The sequence below is a fragment of the Dysidea avara genome, chromosome 4, assembly GCF_963678975.1.
Source record: "Dysidea avara chromosome 4, odDysAvar1.4, whole genome shotgun sequence".
NCBI lineage: Eukaryota > Metazoa > Porifera > Demospongiae > Dictyoceratida > Dysideidae > Dysidea > Dysidea avara.
This window is the reverse complement of record NC_089275.1, coordinates 2885236-2905157: the sequence shown is the minus strand read 5'-3', so window position 1 is coordinate 2905157 and position 19922 is coordinate 2885236. Positions and strand designations below refer to the sequence as shown.

Here is a 19922-nt window from a genome sequence, read left to right as displayed (position 1 = left end):
CTGTAGCATGAGACTACACTATAGTTATAAGCTCTCAGCTATAATGCAGTGAACGAAATTCAGTGTGACACAACATCATTAACACACATGGTCATAATCCGTGCAGTGTCATTTTAGGCTCTTTGGCTTCTATCAATTAACCAATTTTAATGTGGTCTTGTAGTGTAACCTAACTTCTTAAAAAGACCACCTTTTAGTGACCATGCCATAATTTTAGAGTCTAGTAGCCAAAACATAATAGCTAGTGCACTTCATGACTGGCCATATAGATAGTGATCTCAAACATAGCTGGGTGTACTGCACGACCTCATTAATAAGACCACCTCATTATATAGTGACCACATCAAGTAGGTCCCAACACATAGTTAAGCAGATATCATTTTTGTGTTTACATGAAGACATAGTTATACAAGCAGCACATCAAATGTACACACATTTTATTACAATATAAATTGCAAAAATGAGGACAGACAAAAATGGAGGGAGCAGGGAAGGTGTGAAAATACAACTGACTAGTCAGTATATATTGAAACTTCAAATTGCAGTGACGATAATAATTATAAATCTAAAATCAATTATCTGCAGCCTCAGCAAATACCTATAAATAACGTGAAATACAGTGAATTATGAATTCTACGCAGCACATACAAACAACATTAAATATTATGCCAGGTAATTCATAATCAAATAGAATACATGTATGGCTGCCTGGTTCACAAGCAGTACTGCCAGTATACATTTACATTCATGAGGTTACGTGGACCAATCACACCAGGTTTGAGGGTGTACGCCTCATCAATACTAGGTCCTGTGGCAGGAGTGAACATTAGTGTGTCCCCATCATCATCATTGCGTCGTGAGGGACTTTGTCTTGAGGAGGGACTCCGTCTTGAGGATGGACAGTTCCTAAGGAGAGTAGTGAATAATACAGTACACCTTGTATACTGATTATTTTAAAAATGAAGAAGGGTTCTAAGCGATAAATACAAGGTATATTGTAACATCATCATTCATCTCTTGTCTCACTAGTTTTAATCTTAGATCCTTACCTCATATAATATACAGGTTTGTTCAGTGTTTTAGCAAACGTGAATGTATTTATTAGACTATTAAATGTGGCTGCTGTATTAGGGTGACTGCTTTATTAGAGTATCTCGAGTGGGCTCCGAATACGCAATATTAAAGAATATAATCATGGCATGTTTTGTTTATCACGGTGCAAAAGCAAGTATTAATAATGGTCAATCACTATAAGTACAGCTAAATCATTAAGAGGCATGTTACTTAATTGGTTATTGGTCCAGCTAGTTCTATCTTGCAAGGCCTACTTTAGGCCCCTATTTGGTGATTATTAGTTTCTCATCCACCGCCCACATCCTTCTTAAGCTACGCATGGTAAGCCATTATTTACTCTGTGCATGCTCAGAAGAACACGTGATACCAAACCGTTATAATTTTTGTTAATGAATGCTACAATGCGCTATATATCACCAGGAGAACTGTTGTTTTCCTTGGCAAATTGCTGCAGTGCCAGTTGCAATCGTGCTCTATCGACTTCATCAAAGCAGGCTTTCAGTTGACTGTCGAAAAATAGTTGGCGATCACGAACTGAAATTAGAATCAGCTGGTGAAGGAAATGTTTGTAGTAAAAAAGAAAGACAATTTGGACAAGGTCTGTACATCAGTGTGTTAATATTATAAAATAATGGCATAATGGTAATACCCTCCCGCCCGCATCATAATAATTAGAAAGGCTGGATGAGAAACTAATAATCACCGAATAGGGGCCTTATTCCGCGGACTGGACTCACGGACTGGACTGGACTTGCAGATTGAGCTGGAAACCGGCTTTCTAGAAGTAAACTGTCTCTTTCAATGCTGGAGAGATGCCTATCTTTGAGCTACGCGCACGACTGCTGATAATCACCAAGTTAGGCACAAACATTGTACTAATTTGTTCGAATACAGCAGACGAGAATCACGTAAATAGTCATGTTTTAATTGAGGCGGCCTACAGGGCCCTGCTACAGGGCTTCCCCGGGGATTTAGGAAAAGCAGACCATTCAAGCATGGGTAGTCTGTATAACAGAGTTTGAACATCGTCACAGATCTAAGCATGCAGTGAATAGCCTTAGCTACTATACCGTAACATGATATGGAAGGACTACTGGGACTAGGAAAGAAAGAATGGCTCACACAACACTGTTGACGTGATTCTCGTCTGCTGTAGCTATTCAAACAAACTGGTACAATGCTTGCACCTAACTTGAACTTTATGAGCTACTTGATATGGCCTACGTTTTCCCTCCGTGAAAGATAGTCCTCAGTGTTGTACTGTGACTAGCTACGGTGAGTGTATACTAGTCTCGCATGCCCGTGAGACTAATGTATACCTATACAGTTCAGTGGGCTATAGTCTAATTAATTAGTGCATGAGTTATTTCGCTATGTTTCATCAACAAGAGAACTGAGATTATCAGCAGTCGTACGCGTAGCTCAGATAGGGTCTCTCCAGCATTGCAAGAGTAGTTTACTTCTAGAAAGTTGGTTTCCAGCTCAATCTGCAAGTCCAGTCCAGTCCGTGGAATAAAGTAGGCCATCTTGCATTTACAGCGTCTACTAGTAATATATCAAAGTGAGCGCTTGAAATAAATTTATAGTCTCTAAGTGTTGATATGGAAAATCGACACCTTAATATGGTTTCCTAGCATAAAGAAGATGACCAGCATGATTGGAGATAAAAGAAACAACAAGGCACAGAGGGCAATAACTCATTGGAACACCAAAGGCACATGCCACTGATGAGTTTGCTATTGCAGCTGAAAATGCTGTGTCATTTAGCCTCCAAACAGTGGAAATGACTGCTCTATTAGAGTGTTTTGTCTCAGTTGTGTGTTCTATTAGAGTATTTGAACAGGCTCTGTATATAACTGAACTTGTCTTGGTTCCAAGGTGGTCAGATAATTGAGTGAACACTGTATGTGGTTGTTATTTGCAGGTGTAATGCTTTAGTCTACTTTACATATACCCTTAAAACTCTTCCATAAAAGTACTTTTCGCCCCTCTAAAGTGTTTATAGAGGCGGCAGTTTGATGGGCGCCACTCATTTTTGGGACAATCCCTACATAAACAGTACTACTGTACTGTACTGTTTGATAACAAGTCATTCACCACTATACATCACGTTCACTCACTCTACAGAAGTGTTAAGAATATGAAATGAGTTATTGTGATCATCATTGTCTCCAAAGTTCAGCGGGATGGGTGGACCACTGTATACTGGTGGCTTGAACCTCACCGGACTGTCACTGTAACACACCATACATGGTAATATTTCACTCTAAATATAGGTACTTTAGATCAAATTTTTTCTCTTTCAATATGCAGAGTGATAAAACTTAATTTTGTTACCAATTAGTTTTTTTTTTGCAATTATGTGCATTTACAAAAAAAGATAATAAGTACTGCTGTTCTTATGAAAAATTACTGCATAACACAAGCAGTGGTACTTACTTGAGCCATGACTGATTATGATCCTTGTCATCATCAGAGAAAGACTCATCCAGTTCTTCCTTGTCCTCTTCAGTATCAGAGAATTCATCTCAACGTGTGCCCCAGCTATCAATTATTGACTTGAAAGTGGCCATTACACTTCGCTTTCATCTATGTTCAGCCTGTTACACAGCACTACAAACAAAAAAAGTAGGATAAGTGCTTCTGCAATCAATCCAGTCACCACACAAAATACAGACAATTTGCACGCCTCAACTATTGATCACTGACTCGAAAGTGAAGTGGCCATTACGCTTTGATTTCTAGCTATATCCAGCTTGTTTCACAACATTACAAACAAAGAACAGTAGAAGATATGTAGCTGCTGCTATCAATCTAGTTGCCACGGAAAATACGGACAATATCCGTTTACAAATGTAGGGAAGCCATCGCGCTACCATGAAATGACATGTTGGGCTGACAGCATAAAGAAATGGGACACAAAGGCGAGTCCATGATGCATGCATTGTATGTGCTACAGTATTCCAAAAGGCATGTCTCGGGACGAAGTGATGTCGACAGTAAAAAATCAAGCCTGTAGCCTTAGTTGTTATTGAGTTACGCTTGCCTGAAAGCATCAGGCAGGCAGTTGGTAGAAAATTCAAAAAATAACAATCTCGTACTGAAGGTACTTAAGCAATACCGCCAGGGCACCAGGATGTTGGTTTTGGCCAGGAAAACCCAAACCTCAGTAAGGCATGCAAAAATAACTGATACTTGGAACAACTGGCAGGATGATTGATTTACCCTGTAAGGGTTCACAGTTGTCACTTTTTTTTGCAGGTATGAAATTCTACTCATCGAAACTTTCTCCCTATATGGTAGGTATCAGTGATGTGTGATGTGATATATATCGAAATATCGCGATAAAATTTTCTATATCGTGATATAATATAGAATCTTTATATCGTGATGTAATCCTAGGTATAGATTTTAGCTATAATTACAGAAAAATGTACCCGAGATGTCATTGTACACTGTACTTTTTTTGATAAAAGAGGTTGCAATGTTGTATGCTAGTCATGTACCATGTTGTATTGTACTTCTAGTACATCAGTGCTACAAGCGTCATCAGTGTAAATACACAAGCTGAGTGATGAGTTGTTTATCATGATATATATCGTATCGCGATATATTGTGTGCTATAATTGTGATAGGAAAATATCCTATATCGCACACCACTAGTAGGTATATCTTGATGTTGCATACAAAGACTTCAGGCAAGGGAACAAGAGTTTTTTGGTTGGGCTGAGGCTCTGCTAGAGATCCACTGGCATTGCTTTATAAGAAGGCAAAAAGTACACCACACGCGTGTTTGCTATAGTGGTCTAAACTGATGGTTGTGAGCTGCGTCATTTAGTCTATAGACATGTGACTGGCAAACAAACGTACTACACACAGAGGATACATACTTACCATTACTGGGGAAGATGGTAGCAATTAACATGAACAGTTTCACTAGTCCACCCCACATTGTGCTACACCAGTGTGACATGAAGGCTGTCTATAACCATCAACATCATGTTGTATTGCTATTCCAGGCGTGTACTTACTGTCTTGTGATAAATATGATAATAGCTCTTCCTTGATGATATCTATATGATGGACATAACCACTAAAAGGAGTGAAAACACACAACAGGTAGGCTCATCACTACATAACAGTGTCTACCTGTATAGTGTATGTGTTGAGTCAAACAAATCACAAAATACACAACAGCCAGTCACAAACACATTATATATACATACCTTATAAGAGAAGAGTAAGCTAGTAACTGGTCAGCTGTCGGCCTGTAATACAAATAATAGTCAACAAGATGTGTAGTTTTGTATGGTGTATACCTTGATTGTGGTTGAGGATGCATCATCCATTTTAGAATGTCCAGTAGTTCTGTTGACAAATCTACAGTATGGATAACATGATAATGACATGTACCCTGCTGTCTAGCTATCAAAGACACTTACGAGATGTAAACTCATCTGGTAGGTAGCCAGAACGAAGTTGATGCCATGCATTACCACCATTGGGTAACTTCATATCACAAGCCATTTCCAGTAAGCTAATTCCCAAACTACACACCACAACACACTTACAGGCTATATGGTACATGTCATACTAGTACTTGAAAATGTCTGCTGGTTTTCCAAATCGTCCTTGCATTAGCTCTGGAGCCATGTACTTGGGATCTCCTTCTTGAACATCTGAACCACCAAGCTGTAATGCAAATGGATGGTACATCCATTACAAATGCAAATGGATGGTACATCCATTACAGATGCAAAATAGATATTCATGCACACACGCAAAGAAACACTGGGTTGCTACCACTGGATCTTGAATAATATAGCTGAGTAGAATAGAACAACACAAGCAAACTCTTTAAAGAACACGGGACTTATACTAACACATGCACTAAACACACACGGCTACTGTGCTAGCAACTACACAGTAAACCAGCACTGGGACATCTGTGCATTACTCATTCACTAAGAGTCAGTGCAGGCAAATCCATAACTAGTAACCAAGCAGGAGGCAGTACCATGACCCACAGGTGAAGTCTTGATGTGTGTACATGGATAGTTTGCATATATGTGCTTCCCCAGGTACCCATTAATGTTACAGCTGGGTGGGTTGCTTCCCCAGTCGACACCACCAGGTCAACATTCAAACAGCTGGGTAAACTGAAGCAAAGTGTTTTGTTCAAGGAAACAACAGACAGACACAACACACCTGGTCTTGGACACAACTAATCCAAAGTCCCCTAGTTTACATGTCACTCCATCTTGAGCAATGAAGATATTAGCAGGTTTGATATCAAAATGACACAACTGATGATCATGAAGATGTTTGATGCCCTAATCAATCACAGCATTATGCTGCAAACATTACCACATAGACTATGTACCTTTGTTAGGTCCAGTAAGAAGCCCCAAATTAGTGACTCTGCTATCTTACCATGAAGGTCAGCATATTCTGACATACTACATAAAAATGCATGAAGACAAATACACAAGCATACATTCACATAAGGAAAACACACACACACACGTACACACAGAGTCAGCATTGCTTATGAGTATAGTCTATATGCATGGTTACACCTATTCAATGAAATGCTGGGACATCCATGCACTACATATACGTTATGAGCTGATACTGCAAATCCTTTTAGAGGTAGTACTGATATTGCACCCGAGGCTGTCCCATGTCTCACCAAAAGTCAGGTAGGTTGCCCACACACATAGTGATCCACTCACACATGCACAATGAAACATGCGCACACACACACACATGTACGGTAACAAATGCACACCTACCTCATTTTACAAAGTTCTGTTTGAATGTACAAGTGTCCACGTTCCTCCCATGCTTTGACAAATCGTACACAGTTAGGATGAGGTGGTAATCTCTCATGTTTCTCAACTTCAGCTAGTCTGTTCTTCCTAAAATTAGCAGCACAAATATTGTGGAAGCTTAGTTGACAAATGCTTAGTAGTACATTTACTGAACATGTTCTATAAGGGAAGTACACTGTTTCAGCAGCAAATTAATTGACATAATCGTCATGTGGTTTTCATTCACACCCACTCAATGTTAGTGTGGGAAGTAAGCCAAAAACAAGTATCGATCTATTTAACTTGTACTTTAGAGTGAATTATATGGTTCAAAATGTTAGTTGGCTACAGCTGCCACTGGTTACATCATACCAACTCAGCCACAACTAGCAAAAGTGTAGTCGTAGTAGTCAGTCAACAGTCTGATAAAGTAGCTATAGCATAATTTATTGAGCCACCGTAGTCTATTAAAGTTACTATTTGTAACAGGTACCTTCCCCATGGCTACCTATGGCTACTTAGATATACCTTTTTCCACCACTGAGACAGATTAAATTAGAAGATGCAAAGTGGAGCTGGTTCATTAATACTGTAATGTGTAATGCTTAGCTACAAAAGCAAAATGACATGGTCTGAAAACTGCTGAAATGCTCTCAAATTCATCACAGGAGAGCCTGATTTTCAAAAATTTTCTGGAGGCATGCCCCCAGACCAGCATGCTAGTGTGCTTCAAACACTAATGTATACCATGATTTGACTGTAGACACTAGATGCTTCTTATCACCCATGTCCACATCCAGCTCAACCCCCTTTTGGAAAAATCCTAGATCCACCCTGAGTGTTACAAATAACTTTGCGGCAACATTCTCTATGTTACACATTGTTGCTGCAAGTAGATATCGATATCTCTTTCAGTTGACTTTAAACATTTGTGACTGGATTTTGGAAAAAAGATCCAAAATTGCACATTAGAAGTTTTGAAATAAACGGTTTAAAAGAATTCAAGCCAGCATAACTCTCCAAGGATAGCAAGCACGCATATGAAATTTACACTAAAGATGCATCAATCTGTTACCTTTCAGACCACTTCCAGTATTTGTAGCTGCTCATAGAGTTTAATTCCCACCAAATAAGATAGAAAATCTGAGCAGTTGGATGAGCGAAGTAGTATCATGAGTGCTCACAAAGGGATGCAGGGTGGTGGGGTGGGCAAGGGTTAGACCTTAAAATGGAGGCAGACCACGATTGGAGTCCAGAGACAAGATTACAGGGCTGTGCTGGTTCCTTAGTAGCTGATATGTAGCAAAATCCACAGAAAAACGTCTGGCCAACATTATCAGGCTATCCATCAGTAAACCACTGATTCTTGCCAAGCCAGGTCCTTCACAAGGCCTAAAACCGCCATTCGAGCTCTACACACCACCCAGAAAAGATGTCCGTTGAAACCAGCCTCAAGTAGTTTAGTAGTATTGAGTGTCAAAACTAGTAGTATGATAGTGTAGCTATCCACAGGAGGTGTTAGTTTGATTTTGCCTGATGTACGATTTGGAACGGTTTTGTAAAATCTGGTAACATTTGATGACAGCTGTACCTACATACATATGGAAATCAGACAAGGTTGGTCACACGTCATTCATCTCATGATCTCAGGTGAACTGATTCAACATATATTAGGAGTGTGTGATGACAAATTTAGACATATCTCAATATTTCCTTTGAATTTGTTTCCATAATAGTAATAATAATAATAATTATACAACCAAGTACTAGAAATGCGGTTAAAATTTCATCGCAAATCATGAAATAAACTGATAATAAATAATGTTTGAGAAAACTACAAGGTCTAAGGCTTCACACTCACTTGGAATAGAATCCATGTTAACCAAAAAGACAATTGTATAATAGGTGTGTGTTTTCATGGAGGTGATAGAAATGATATGACAATTCTATTTAACACCGATCAAAATAGCTAGCATGTGACGCCCACTATAAAACAGTTAATTGACCAGCTGCAGGTGGACTCAAAAGCAATCTAGACGAACGAACTACTGAACCAAAGCATCTCAAGTATATTTAACTTTCTAAGATGTGACTTGAGTAACTGTTGTTCTTCTTCTGTTAAAGCTTTTGCCTACCTCACCATAGTTCGTCCCATCATGGAGTATGTAGCATTAGATTGGGATCCATATCAACAAATTGATATCCAAATCATAGAAAAAGTCCAACATAGAGCTGTCCGGTAGGTTATGTGTGATTATGACAGATTTAGTAGTGTATTGAACATGTTAGAAATTTTAACTGGCCCACCCTTGAATCAAGACGTAATATTAGCAGACTGCAAACCTTTTATAAGGGAATCCAGAACTTATCAGGCCTATCAATACCATCATATTTCTTAACCACACAACGTTCTACTAGATACCACCACCATAACCACTCTACACATCCAGGTACTCGAACCAGTTACTATCAGCACTTCTTTCCAAGAACAATTGTCGACTGCCAACTTCAGTGATTGAGTCGGAAAACATTGACATATTTACTAACCGATTCCTAGACATATAACTTAATATAGCTGTACTGTAATCATGTGTACGTGTGTAACATGTCATCTTCCCAGTAACAATAAGTAAATAAACTTACTATCATGATGATAGAACAGTCAAATACTCTAATATAGCAGTCAGTTCTGAGTTCAAGTGTATGTTGTTATGTTCTCTGTCTATTGTGTCATGCTCACCCCACTATACTGTACCTAGTGTGTCATGTTCACCCTTATTTTCCGGGCTGCCCTTACCTACCATCCCCGGCATTGGCTGTCAAGTGCTGGACAGCTGGAGGGTACCAGCTACTGAAACAATTCACTCGAGGGTGTCAGGCTCAAGACAACCCTTGGAATAGGCCAGATCAACTATAAGCGGTATCGGATGACTAGACACAGTGCACGAAATAACAGTCCAGACATTGACAATTTCCGGTCAATTACACTAGTTGTCAGGTCATAATTGAATTTGTCCAGAAATGGAGTCCTAGCACTGAGTTTAGAGTGTGATATTAGGCTAGGAGGAAGGCCAGACATAGTGACATTGGCATGTAATTGAGTTTTGTTTTTATGGTTTGTGGCGTGGCCACAAAGCCATGCCCAAGAGTCCAACAGGTTACAGTACACATGTTGTGCCAGCCTATTTGACTTAGTTACTTGGCATGTACTTATGTGTATGTTAGATACCCACTGGAGGTTTTTTAGTAGGTTGACAACCCGAGGGCACAGGTTTTTTTAGGGGAGAGGTCTGTCAAAACCCTGAAATGGTCCTGTGCAATGAATTGAATTTAGTTAACATGTAGCTACGTAGGCAGTTATCAGCAAAAATTGTATTGCTGTGAAGTGAAGAGACATGTTACACAGTGATCAAACGAAGAACAGTATGAGAAGCATCTCTGCAATCATTCCAGTCTTTGTAAATGAAAAATGCAACCCCGGCATCATAGCTAGTGTCAGCAAAACCATGGAGAAGCCATAATATGCTAGTGTGATTTGACACCTCAGGCTGTAAGCGAAAAGAAATGAGGACAAAGGTAAGTCCGTGATGTGTGAAGTATACCATTAGGCTGAATCAATGTCTAGAAGTGAAAACAAATCAATCCCATAGTCTAGCCATTATCAAGTTATGTCTTGTATTAGTAAATTAGTCAGTTGGTTAAAATAAAATTCCAAATTTTGTAACAACCTACAGTGTATGGGAAGCATTTTGGGTTGTACTGAAGGCACTTTTGGGCTCGGTTATACGTACCTAACCAATACTACCGAGGGGCATTGTGAGGTGGTTGTATACAATCGCTGGACTGGATTAGTGGATCACTGGACTCCCTTTCCAACCAAATATTTAGACAACTGGTTGGAATGTAGAGAATGCTAGTCTCATATGGTTAGGCCACTCCTCTCCCCCAACCTTCCTGCACACACATACACACACATAAAGCAGTATCGCTCAGCCCTAATAAAAATGTATTGAAATAAAAAATACACCTTACATAAAAAATTACGCATGTTTTAATTTAACCCTTAAACCTGCATGTAATTTTAGTAACAATGCACTGAAAACGCATATATACGCTAATAAATTGCCTTTCATGCATGGCCTCAAACAAAATGCTATAACTATCGAACCGATAATGCTACAGCTATGCAATTGGTGGCATTATATTTGTATTGTTATAAGTGATACCCAGGGATTTATCCTTGTATAAAAAAAGAGGCCAAAACTCGCCAAGTAACAATGTGTAGGCAATGCCATTACATACCTTCAGAAAATGGATCATAACTCCATCCCAGTTCACTGTATCAAGCTGAAATAAACACTAGTAGCTTTGTCATTCATCAGAGAATCACGGCATATAAAGCTCACGTGAGTCACACACATTTATAAAAATGGCTACCAGACCATGTGTTCACGAGGTAGGGGAAACCAGACGTAAATCTTTAGCACATCATAACAAGTGACTGAATGTTGTTACAACGACTATTCATCATTGTCTATGAATATACTTTCCAGTGATAGGTGGTTTTTGGATTAATTAGACAAGCTTCACACACTGCTGGTTTAGAATTTATTCATTAGTAATAATAATAATAATAATAATAATTGTGCGTATTTCAAGTTTTATAAGCATGTGTGGGTTTAATGGCTAATTGCTTCGGTATATGCACCAAAAAAAACAACCGAGAACGTATGCACCATCAGATTCGCCTGATCATGGGAATAAAAAAAACATCTTAGTTTCGTGTTTGTACAGTGTAAGGAACATAAGTTATGGGAATGCATTTACGATGTGGTAGAAATAAAGTTTACCCTTTGTCATTTCATTGTTGGAATGGCCTTCTTCTATGTTCGCATGGAGGCATACAGGGAAAACACTATACCTTGATCGATTTGCCAGTTCATGGTGAACAGACTGATTGCCTGTCTTGTTTCAGTTGTGCATTACTGTCTGATTAATTAAATGTGTTTGTAATTTATTTGCTGTGTTGTTGTTGCACAAATTGAATTTATTCCTGTTCCAACTGTCTAGTGCTATAACTCTAAGACTATTCATCACAAAGGCTGAAACTTTGACCGTCCATTCCTCATTTACTTAACAGAGAAGCCTCGAGCAATAAAATGGAACTTGAGGAAACGATCGGTTTTTACTCAGCCAGTCATGTACTATCAGTTTTAGCTGTCAGGGTATTATTTCATGCTTTAATACTAAATGTTATTAACCACAACCATTAGCATGTCCATTAGTGTAATATGCACCTCAGAGTATTTAGCTTTTGTAGTTCATTCACATGCTTGCATTTAACATTAGCCAACAAACATCAAAATGCCATTTGTATTGCTTCTCACTGCATTCCGAGTACATACCAAGCCTGAGATTTCCTATTCTTGTAATAAGTAATAATGTCACTTGATGACATCAACATACTCTCTAATTGGCAGACATTACTTTTATGTGAAAAGGGACAGGCAGTACCAGACTACTAATACTTACCTGTGATTTCCTCGTCTTTTACTTGTTGATCATCATTTTCAGTACTACAATCTCCTCTGGTGATCATCTTCACTGCTAACATATTCTTTATTACTTTTCTGCTTTACGATCTCTTGTTGTTGTTGTTGTTGTTAACTGTTGTTATCATAACAACAAACATTTTACATCACACAACACAACTTCCTACCTCTTGTCTCTTCCTCCGTAATACGATCATCATCATCTTCTTCACTCCATCATCATTCTCGTAGTCATTATCAATGTTCACATATTGACAGATTCCATAGTCCACAGCTGACTGTAATATCAAACGAGCTCCCTCCACAGTGATGGGATTATCCTGCACATTTAATATCCTAACACTGTTGTTGACTAGTAATGCTGCTGCAAGTGATCTTGCTCCAGTAAAAGTAATACCACACCTCATAACATACAGTTCACTAATCTGACTGTTACCAAATGCTCCTGCAATGGCAGTGATGCCATTATCACCGATTGTGTTGTATGACATGTTAAGGACTTGTAGTGAACACTTTCCCAAGATCTCACTGATATAGATAGCACCTGTAGTGGTCATAACAGTAATGCAGTAATTAATTAACTAAATAAGTAAGCATAATAATCAAAACTTTTTACTGATAATCCACATCCTGCTACCCACAGCTCAGTCAGGGTGTTATTGTACTGGAGTTCACTTGATATCAACACCATACCATCATCACTAATGTGGTTGCCACTAACAGCTAATACTCTTAAAGAGGTACTACCTGAAATTATAAAGCAACACGAATAATTAGTTAATGAGGTTACCAATACACTGAGGTGAGGTTTCTACATATCATTTAAAGACTTGGTCACTTAGTGACCTGCTGTCACATGCTGTGGCAAATGTGGCACCACTGAGTCAGTGATAGCTAGTCTATCAGCATAGCACAACCCACTGTAAATGACGAAAGTTTGGTGTGAATTTAGTTTGGCGAATCAGCATGCAAAACAGGTTAGTGGATAAAAGTTCGGTGAATATACCGTGCAGCTAATATAAAATATAGCTTGACAAATTTCATCAAATGCACCAAATGCTCATCATTTATGGTACATTTTAAACTGTTGTCTAGTTTTACAGCTCTGCTAGTATTAGTCATTGTTGCAACCTTGTCCCTCTGTGGCTGTAACAAACCATATTGTTTGCTGTAAACAAGGTTTTCTTGCTCTCATGCTGGATATAATAAAACTTGTCACTTCGTGGCCAGCTGTAACAAACCTTGTTGCTTGATGGCTAGCTGTAATAAAGCTTGTCATTTCAGGCCAGCTGTTCATGTTCTGTAACAAACTTAGTCCCTGTATAGCTGTAAAAAAGGACATTGTGTTTTCATATAAGAAACAAGCCCTGGACTCTAAAAGTATAGCTGCTAAAATATAAAACCATGTTTCTGCGACAAAGCAAGGCATGGGGCTGCTTTCTCTGAGCACAAAACCCTTCACTTTGAATTGAGCTAGGTAGTGCTCCTGCCGAGCTGCTGGTATACTACAACATAATGGCTTATGAAATCACAGAAACACCGACTTCTACTACTGCCAAATGTTTTGGACCATCATTTGTCATCATTCTAAATAAAATAAGGTGACCAGTGTGGCATCAGAAGTACTAGAAAGGACTTTGGCATCATTGAAGAATCCCATGTAATGAAGCATGAAAAATCTGATACTTGTCACCAAAATCTTGAGAAGCTTCAGATCCTTTCCACATATACAGACTATGCTTATCACATTACTGTGAGGAAGTGTTGGCTTTTCTTATCTTGGCTGGTAGAGCTACGGAAAATTCATGTTTCATTTCCTGCATAAATCAACCCTGTGCTGAACCCTGTATATCATTTGCTTATTACTGCACATACTTTTAAACTCTAGAGGTAAAGTAGCAAGTTTCATCTGGTCCTTCATGTGGAGCACATAAAATAAAATTTCCATATCTTGAGATAATAAAATAGATATTTCTGTGAATGCAACAGTTGTGCCTCTGGTTTCGTGGCAGTGGGATATTATGATGATAACATCCCACAATGGTAGTGGGATCAATTTGATGTTTTGGATTGGGGACCCATATATTAAGAGAACTTGTGTCTATACAGCAGCCTGAGCGCTTTAAATAATTTTGTGGTGCCCAATACTGAAAGTGTTGATACAGAAAATTAATGCCTCGATATGGTTTCAAAGACAATGACAGCCAACATGATTGAAGATAAAAGGAAAGGCACACTTGTTTGAACCACAAAAGGCATATTGTGGCATAATATGGTGTTCATACGATGTTTCATTTAGCCTCTAGCTTTGTGACTGTGGTCATGCAGGTGGGTAGGCAGGTAGCCAGGCAGGCAGACAAGGCAGTAGGCTTTGAACAGTTTATAGTTTTAAATTCAGTGTTCATTCTTCTGTATCACTTTTAACGCTATATCTGGAATTAGTAACACTAAGATTATTCCGTAAAGGTGCTTTCATTGCCTATGATGGTTTTATTGGTTGTATTTGTTTGGGGGAGAGGGATTCCTACTATACAGTACTACTATACTGTGAGATATAGGCCTGTCAGTGAGTCTATCCTATTATGCTTTTGAACAATGCTCCAAGTTTTCCCCTATTATGCTTCAATTATGCCCAGTTGTGTCCCATTATGCTCATTTAAATTGTGTCTTGACTGCTTTATTAGACTATCTAATGCATCTGTGAACGTTCTATTAGGATGTTTAAACATGCAGTGACTGTTCTATTAGAGTATATTGATCTTTAGCTAGCTAATCTTTCCTTCCACCAGTAGCTGATTTCTTTTACTGTGTTTGCACATTATCCCATTGTTCATTGTACAAAATATGCAGAATTTGAGCTTCAATGCACAAAACGTGTGCCTATTATGCTGGCATTATGCTGAATGCTTTGGCTACCTATTTTGTCCCAAATTATGCTGGCGTAATTGGCACAGGTCTAGTAAGGTATCACACACACACACACACACACACACACACACACACACACACACACACACACACACACACACACACACACACACACACACACACACACACACACACACACACACACACACACACACACACACACACACACACACACACACACACACACACACACACACACACACACACACACACACACACACACACACACACACACACACACACACACACACACACACACTCACTCAGTCAAGTGAGGTGTGGTCAATTCACTAACACACAATTTTAATGATCATAGTGGGGCTTACTTTTCTTCACAATCTTCATTATGTGTACCAGCCCGTCAACTGTGAGATCATTGTAATTGAGATTTAACAGTTCCAGCAGTTGACTAGTAGTATTCTTTCTGGGATAATGTGTTACTAACAATTCAGCTCCCTTGTCTCCAACTTGACAACTTGACATACACAATTCTGATACTGGATAACATGACATCACATGGGAGATACACAAACAATCGTAAAGCAGTAACTTCCTATAGTTCACATCCAATGTGATGGGTGTAACTAAATGGGGTGGACTAGTCGGTTTACCCTCATACAAACACTTCAGTGCTACATTACGGTACAATCTGGATTGAGAACCAGGTGGGTCAAATTCAAAAGCCGATTGTGGTAGCTTGGTGAACACAAACTGGAACATTTTACTGGATGTTAATCCTGTTAGTCCACACAAAAATATGAAAACATTAGGATAGTCAACAAAGTTTTCATGCAGAAGATGTAGCTGTTCTTTTTGTGACAATGTTGAAATGTAAACAGCACACAAAAACTCCTGGATGGTTAAATGTGAAAAATTGTAGGTGATAGTGTCTGTGGGTAACTGGTGAGTATGTGTAGCTTTCAAAAGGCCATACCCGTCCCACTCAGCTGTTATCTCTATACCACACTCCTTCAGGTCTGCCACAGCAAAGATGATCTTTGGATCCTTCCACTTTGCCCGATTATATTTTTCACTTTTCATATCAGAGTACCAGTCGAAGAAGCCATGATACGCTAACTTGCACAACAACAATAATGTCCTCAATGCTTCTTTGGGAACACAGGCTAAAATTTTACACAATTTCTTTTCAACACTACTAAGCACTATTATAGTTGAACACACTTGCTTCCTCTCATTCTCCTTCCTAAATTGTCTCTCTAGTGTCATCACAATGAACTGTTGGTACAGTTGTGTAATGGTGGATGGAAGCTTCTTCTCACTACACTCAAATATATCAACTATCATCACTAAATTCATAGGCACATATGACAAGCTTTCCAAATGAGGATACTCCTGTAGCTGCCGCATAAATTCCTTAACACTTCTCACATCATTGGAAAATGATTTCTCTACAAACAGTCGGATTTCTTCTTTCCCGAATCCTATCACTTCTACTCTCCTGCCTGCGTCTAGCTTTTGACAAGCATGTGGTCTTGATGTGATCATTATTGTGGCTCCTTCCAACAATGTACACTTCATCACCCGTATTAAAAATGGATCACTCTCTCGATGTTCAGCTGCCATCTCATCTAATCCCTCCAGGATCAGTAGACATCTGCTACCTGCCGACTTCTTCACTTGTCCATACATCTCCTCTCCAATGTGTTCTATAATCTCTTCTTCAATTGACTTTTGCTGGACTGACCTTAATGGTATCAGGATCACTATATCAAAGTCTTCAGATAAAAACCCATCCCCCTTAGCCCATTTCACACAGATCTCATTGGCAAGGGTTGTCTTGCCTATACCTACACAACTCATATTACATCACTACTACTAATACTTTGTAATACTCACCTGGGCCTCCCATAATTAGTATCAGTCGAGGACAAGGTTTGTTCTCATAGTGGAAGATATCTCTCAGCTCACCAAGTTGCTCCTTCTTCAACAAAATTTCATCGATTTGTCCTTGTAATGTTAGTCTTGTTATCTCTTTCAAGTTCTTATCTGCTCTTGTCACCTTTTCTCCTTTCACCAAAGCCAGTTGAACATAATAGTGTGGCCAGTCAGTGGACAAGTATCTGAGGTACCTGGCCTTTAATCTGTTAACAACTATGGGACTGTACTTCACAGTAGGACATACATATTTGCTACTAGCTATCGTCGAGTGGACACCTGTAGAGTACAAATGACACAATTTATCCAGTTCCTCTGCTATGAACACTTGTCGTTTGTTTCTTCTCAAAATCTCACAAAACTTCTTCAGCGCGCCTGGTCCAGCGATACTTAGCTGATCAACAATAATTCTATTCTTGTCCACTCTACTCATCCCCACCAGTTGTACCCGTTGCGCGGAATTACGGCCGATCATCTTCTCCTGAATTAGCTCGTCAATCACATCGTCAGCGTCTAGATTATCCACAATAAATTCGCGTCTGTTAGTTAAGACTGTCTTCTGTTCCTGTACGCTCATTTCCCCACTAGTGGCCATCGTTCAATACTAATAACTATCGGGCAGAATACCATAGACAATTACCTGTGAAATCAAGACACACGGTAGTGTGTCGTGCGGCCCAAGAAGTCGGCGCGCCACACAATGAGTATAATATTGTGTAGCAAAATTGATGTGTCGTGCGGCCCAAGAAGTCGGCGCGCCACACAGTGAGTATATTAACAGGAAGAAAGAAAATGCAATTTTCACACCTATGTAGCTCTGTGATCCCTTATCCGATTGGAACCAAATTTTCTAGAGACGTTCCGCCCAGTTAGGGGAGTCTACATACCAAATTTGAAGAAAATCGCTCCAGCCATTTCCGAGATACGAGCGAGCAAAATTTCGTTTTAATTTCTTCGTTTTTTTCTTCTTCATCTTCATTTCGCACACTTCGCAAATTCGCCATAAAACACGAATGCGTGCTCGGATTTGGCTAAAATTTGGCACACTTAAAGGGCTCGTTAAGGCGGATCTCCGTACCAACTTTGGTAGGAATCCGATGAACGTTCACGGAGTTATGACCGATTATTTGCGTAAAATAAGGTCGAAGGTCTGTCACGCCTACAGGGTAAACCCCTTGGAGGAATCAGTTGAAAATTGACATGTAGATGGAGCAACCATCGTAGGAGTGCCTTTTGCGTTTAAAAGGAATCGGGATAAAGACGATGGAGATATGACACAAAACCCAACCTGTGTCAAAATTACGCGATCGATTTTTATGAATAAAAAAACTATTAGTTTTTGTGTCTACCAGGCAAACGGCTTAGACCAACGAGCTAAAAATCAGTATGTAGTTGGAATAATCATCATAGAAAGTCCTTGCTGTAGTACAGAAGAATCGGATTACAAATCACTGAGTTATGATTCGAAAGGCAACTACGTGCAGCAAATGCGAGATCGAGATACTTTAATAGAACAGTCACCCTAATAAAGCATTCAGCTGCATTTATAATTTACTCAGTAATATTACATTGCAAGTTATTCTGTAGAGAATTCAGCTACAAACAAGTCACCCTGTAGTCAGATCAGCTAGAAGAAGGTACCTTATAGAGGGTTCAGCTACAAAGAAGCCATCATGTAGAGAGTTCAGCTCAAATAAATCACCCTGTAGAGAGATCAGCTAGAAAAAGTTACCTTGTAGAGAGTTCAGCTACAAAGAAACAATCATGCAAAGAGTTTAGCTGCAAACAAATCACCCAGTAAAAAATTCCGCTATGAACAGATCATACTGTAGAAAGTTCAGTTAGAAACAAATCATCCTGTAGATAGATCAGCTAGAAGAAGTCACTTTGTAGAGAGTTCAGCTACAAAGAAACCACCATGTAAGAGAGTTCAGCTGCAAACAAATCACCTGTAGAGAGTTCAGCTAGGAACAAGTCACCCTGTACAGAGATCAGCTAGAAACAAGTCATCCTGTAGAGAGTTCAGCTAGAAGAAATTACATTGTAGAAAGTTCAGCTACAAAGAACTACCATGTAAAGAGTTCAGCTACAAACAAATTACCCTGTAGAAAGGTCAGCTAGAAGAAGTTACCTTGTAGAGAGTTCAGCTACAAACAAATTACCCTGTAGAAAGGTCAGCTAGAAGAAGTTACCTTGTAGAGAGTTCAGCTACAAACAAATCACCCTGTAGAGAGATCAGCTAGAAACAAGCCACCCGTAGAGAGTTCAGCTAGAAGAAGTTACATTGTAGAGAGTTCAGCTACAAAGAAACTACCATGTAGAGAGTTCAGCTACAAATAAATTGCCCTGTAGAGAATTCAGCTACAAACAAACCACCCTATAGAAAGATCAGCTAAAAGAAGTTACCTTGTAGAGAGTTCAGCTACAAACAAGTCACCCTGTAGAGAGTTCAGCTAGAAACAAGTCACTATGTAGAGAGATCAGCTAGAAACAAGCCACCTGTAGAGAGTTCAGCTAGAAGAAATTACATTGTAGAGAGTTCAACTACAAACAAATCACCCTGTAGAGAGTTCAGCTAGAAGAAGTTACCTTGTAGAGAGTTCAAATACAAACAAATCACCCTGTAGAGAGTTCAACTACAAACATGTCACCTTGTAGA

The 19922-nt window shown here is 39.2% G+C and overlaps 2 protein-coding genes across 4 annotated transcripts; both read right to left on the bottom strand.

Moving 5' to 3' along the window:
• Positions 1–376: 376 nt before the first annotated feature.
• On the bottom strand, positions 377–6407 carry LOC136252256 (membrane-associated tyrosine- and threonine-specific cdc2-inhibitory kinase-like). 2 transcript variants are annotated; one of them, XM_066044658.1, is made up of 11 exons: positions 6283–6407; positions 5675–5766; positions 5517–5623; positions 5394–5454; positions 5301–5342; positions 5106–5167; positions 4969–5056; positions 3514–3687; positions 3195–3308; positions 744–906; positions 377–598 (listed from the first exon to the last, which is right to left on the bottom strand). In XM_066044658.1, the coding sequence occupies exons 2-7, from the start codon at positions 5725–5727 to the stop codon at positions 5031–5033; spliced, it is 351 nt and encodes a 116-aa protein (XP_065900730.1). In that variant the 5' UTR covers positions 5728–5766; positions 6283–6407; the 3' UTR covers positions 377–598; positions 744–906; positions 3195–3308; positions 3514–3687; positions 4969–5030. The 2 variants fall into 2 exon arrangements, with proteins under 2 accessions (XP_065900730.1, XP_065900728.1); XM_066044656.1 differs by having other exon boundaries at positions 5106–5147.
• Positions 6408–6869: 462 nt separating this feature from the next.
• Positions 6870–17932, bottom strand: LOC136252252 (protein NLRC3-like). 2 transcript variants are annotated; one of them, XR_010699432.1, is made up of 6 exons: positions 17225–17932; positions 15694–17175; positions 13049–13186; positions 12607–12983; positions 12420–12554; positions 6870–6995 (listed from the first exon to the last, which is right to left on the bottom strand). XR_010699432.1 is itself a non-coding variant. In XM_066044653.1 (5 exons), the coding sequence occupies exons 1-5, from the start codon at positions 17856–17858 to the stop codon at positions 12510–12512; spliced, it is 2676 nt and encodes an 891-aa protein (XP_065900725.1). In that variant the 5' UTR covers positions 17859–17932; the 3' UTR covers positions 12419–12509. The 2 variants fall into 2 exon arrangements, 1 of the variants encoding a protein (XP_065900725.1); XM_066044653.1 differs by lacking the exon at positions 6870–6995 and having other exon boundaries at positions 12419–12554.
• Between the last annotated feature and the right edge of the window lie 1990 nt (positions 17933–19922).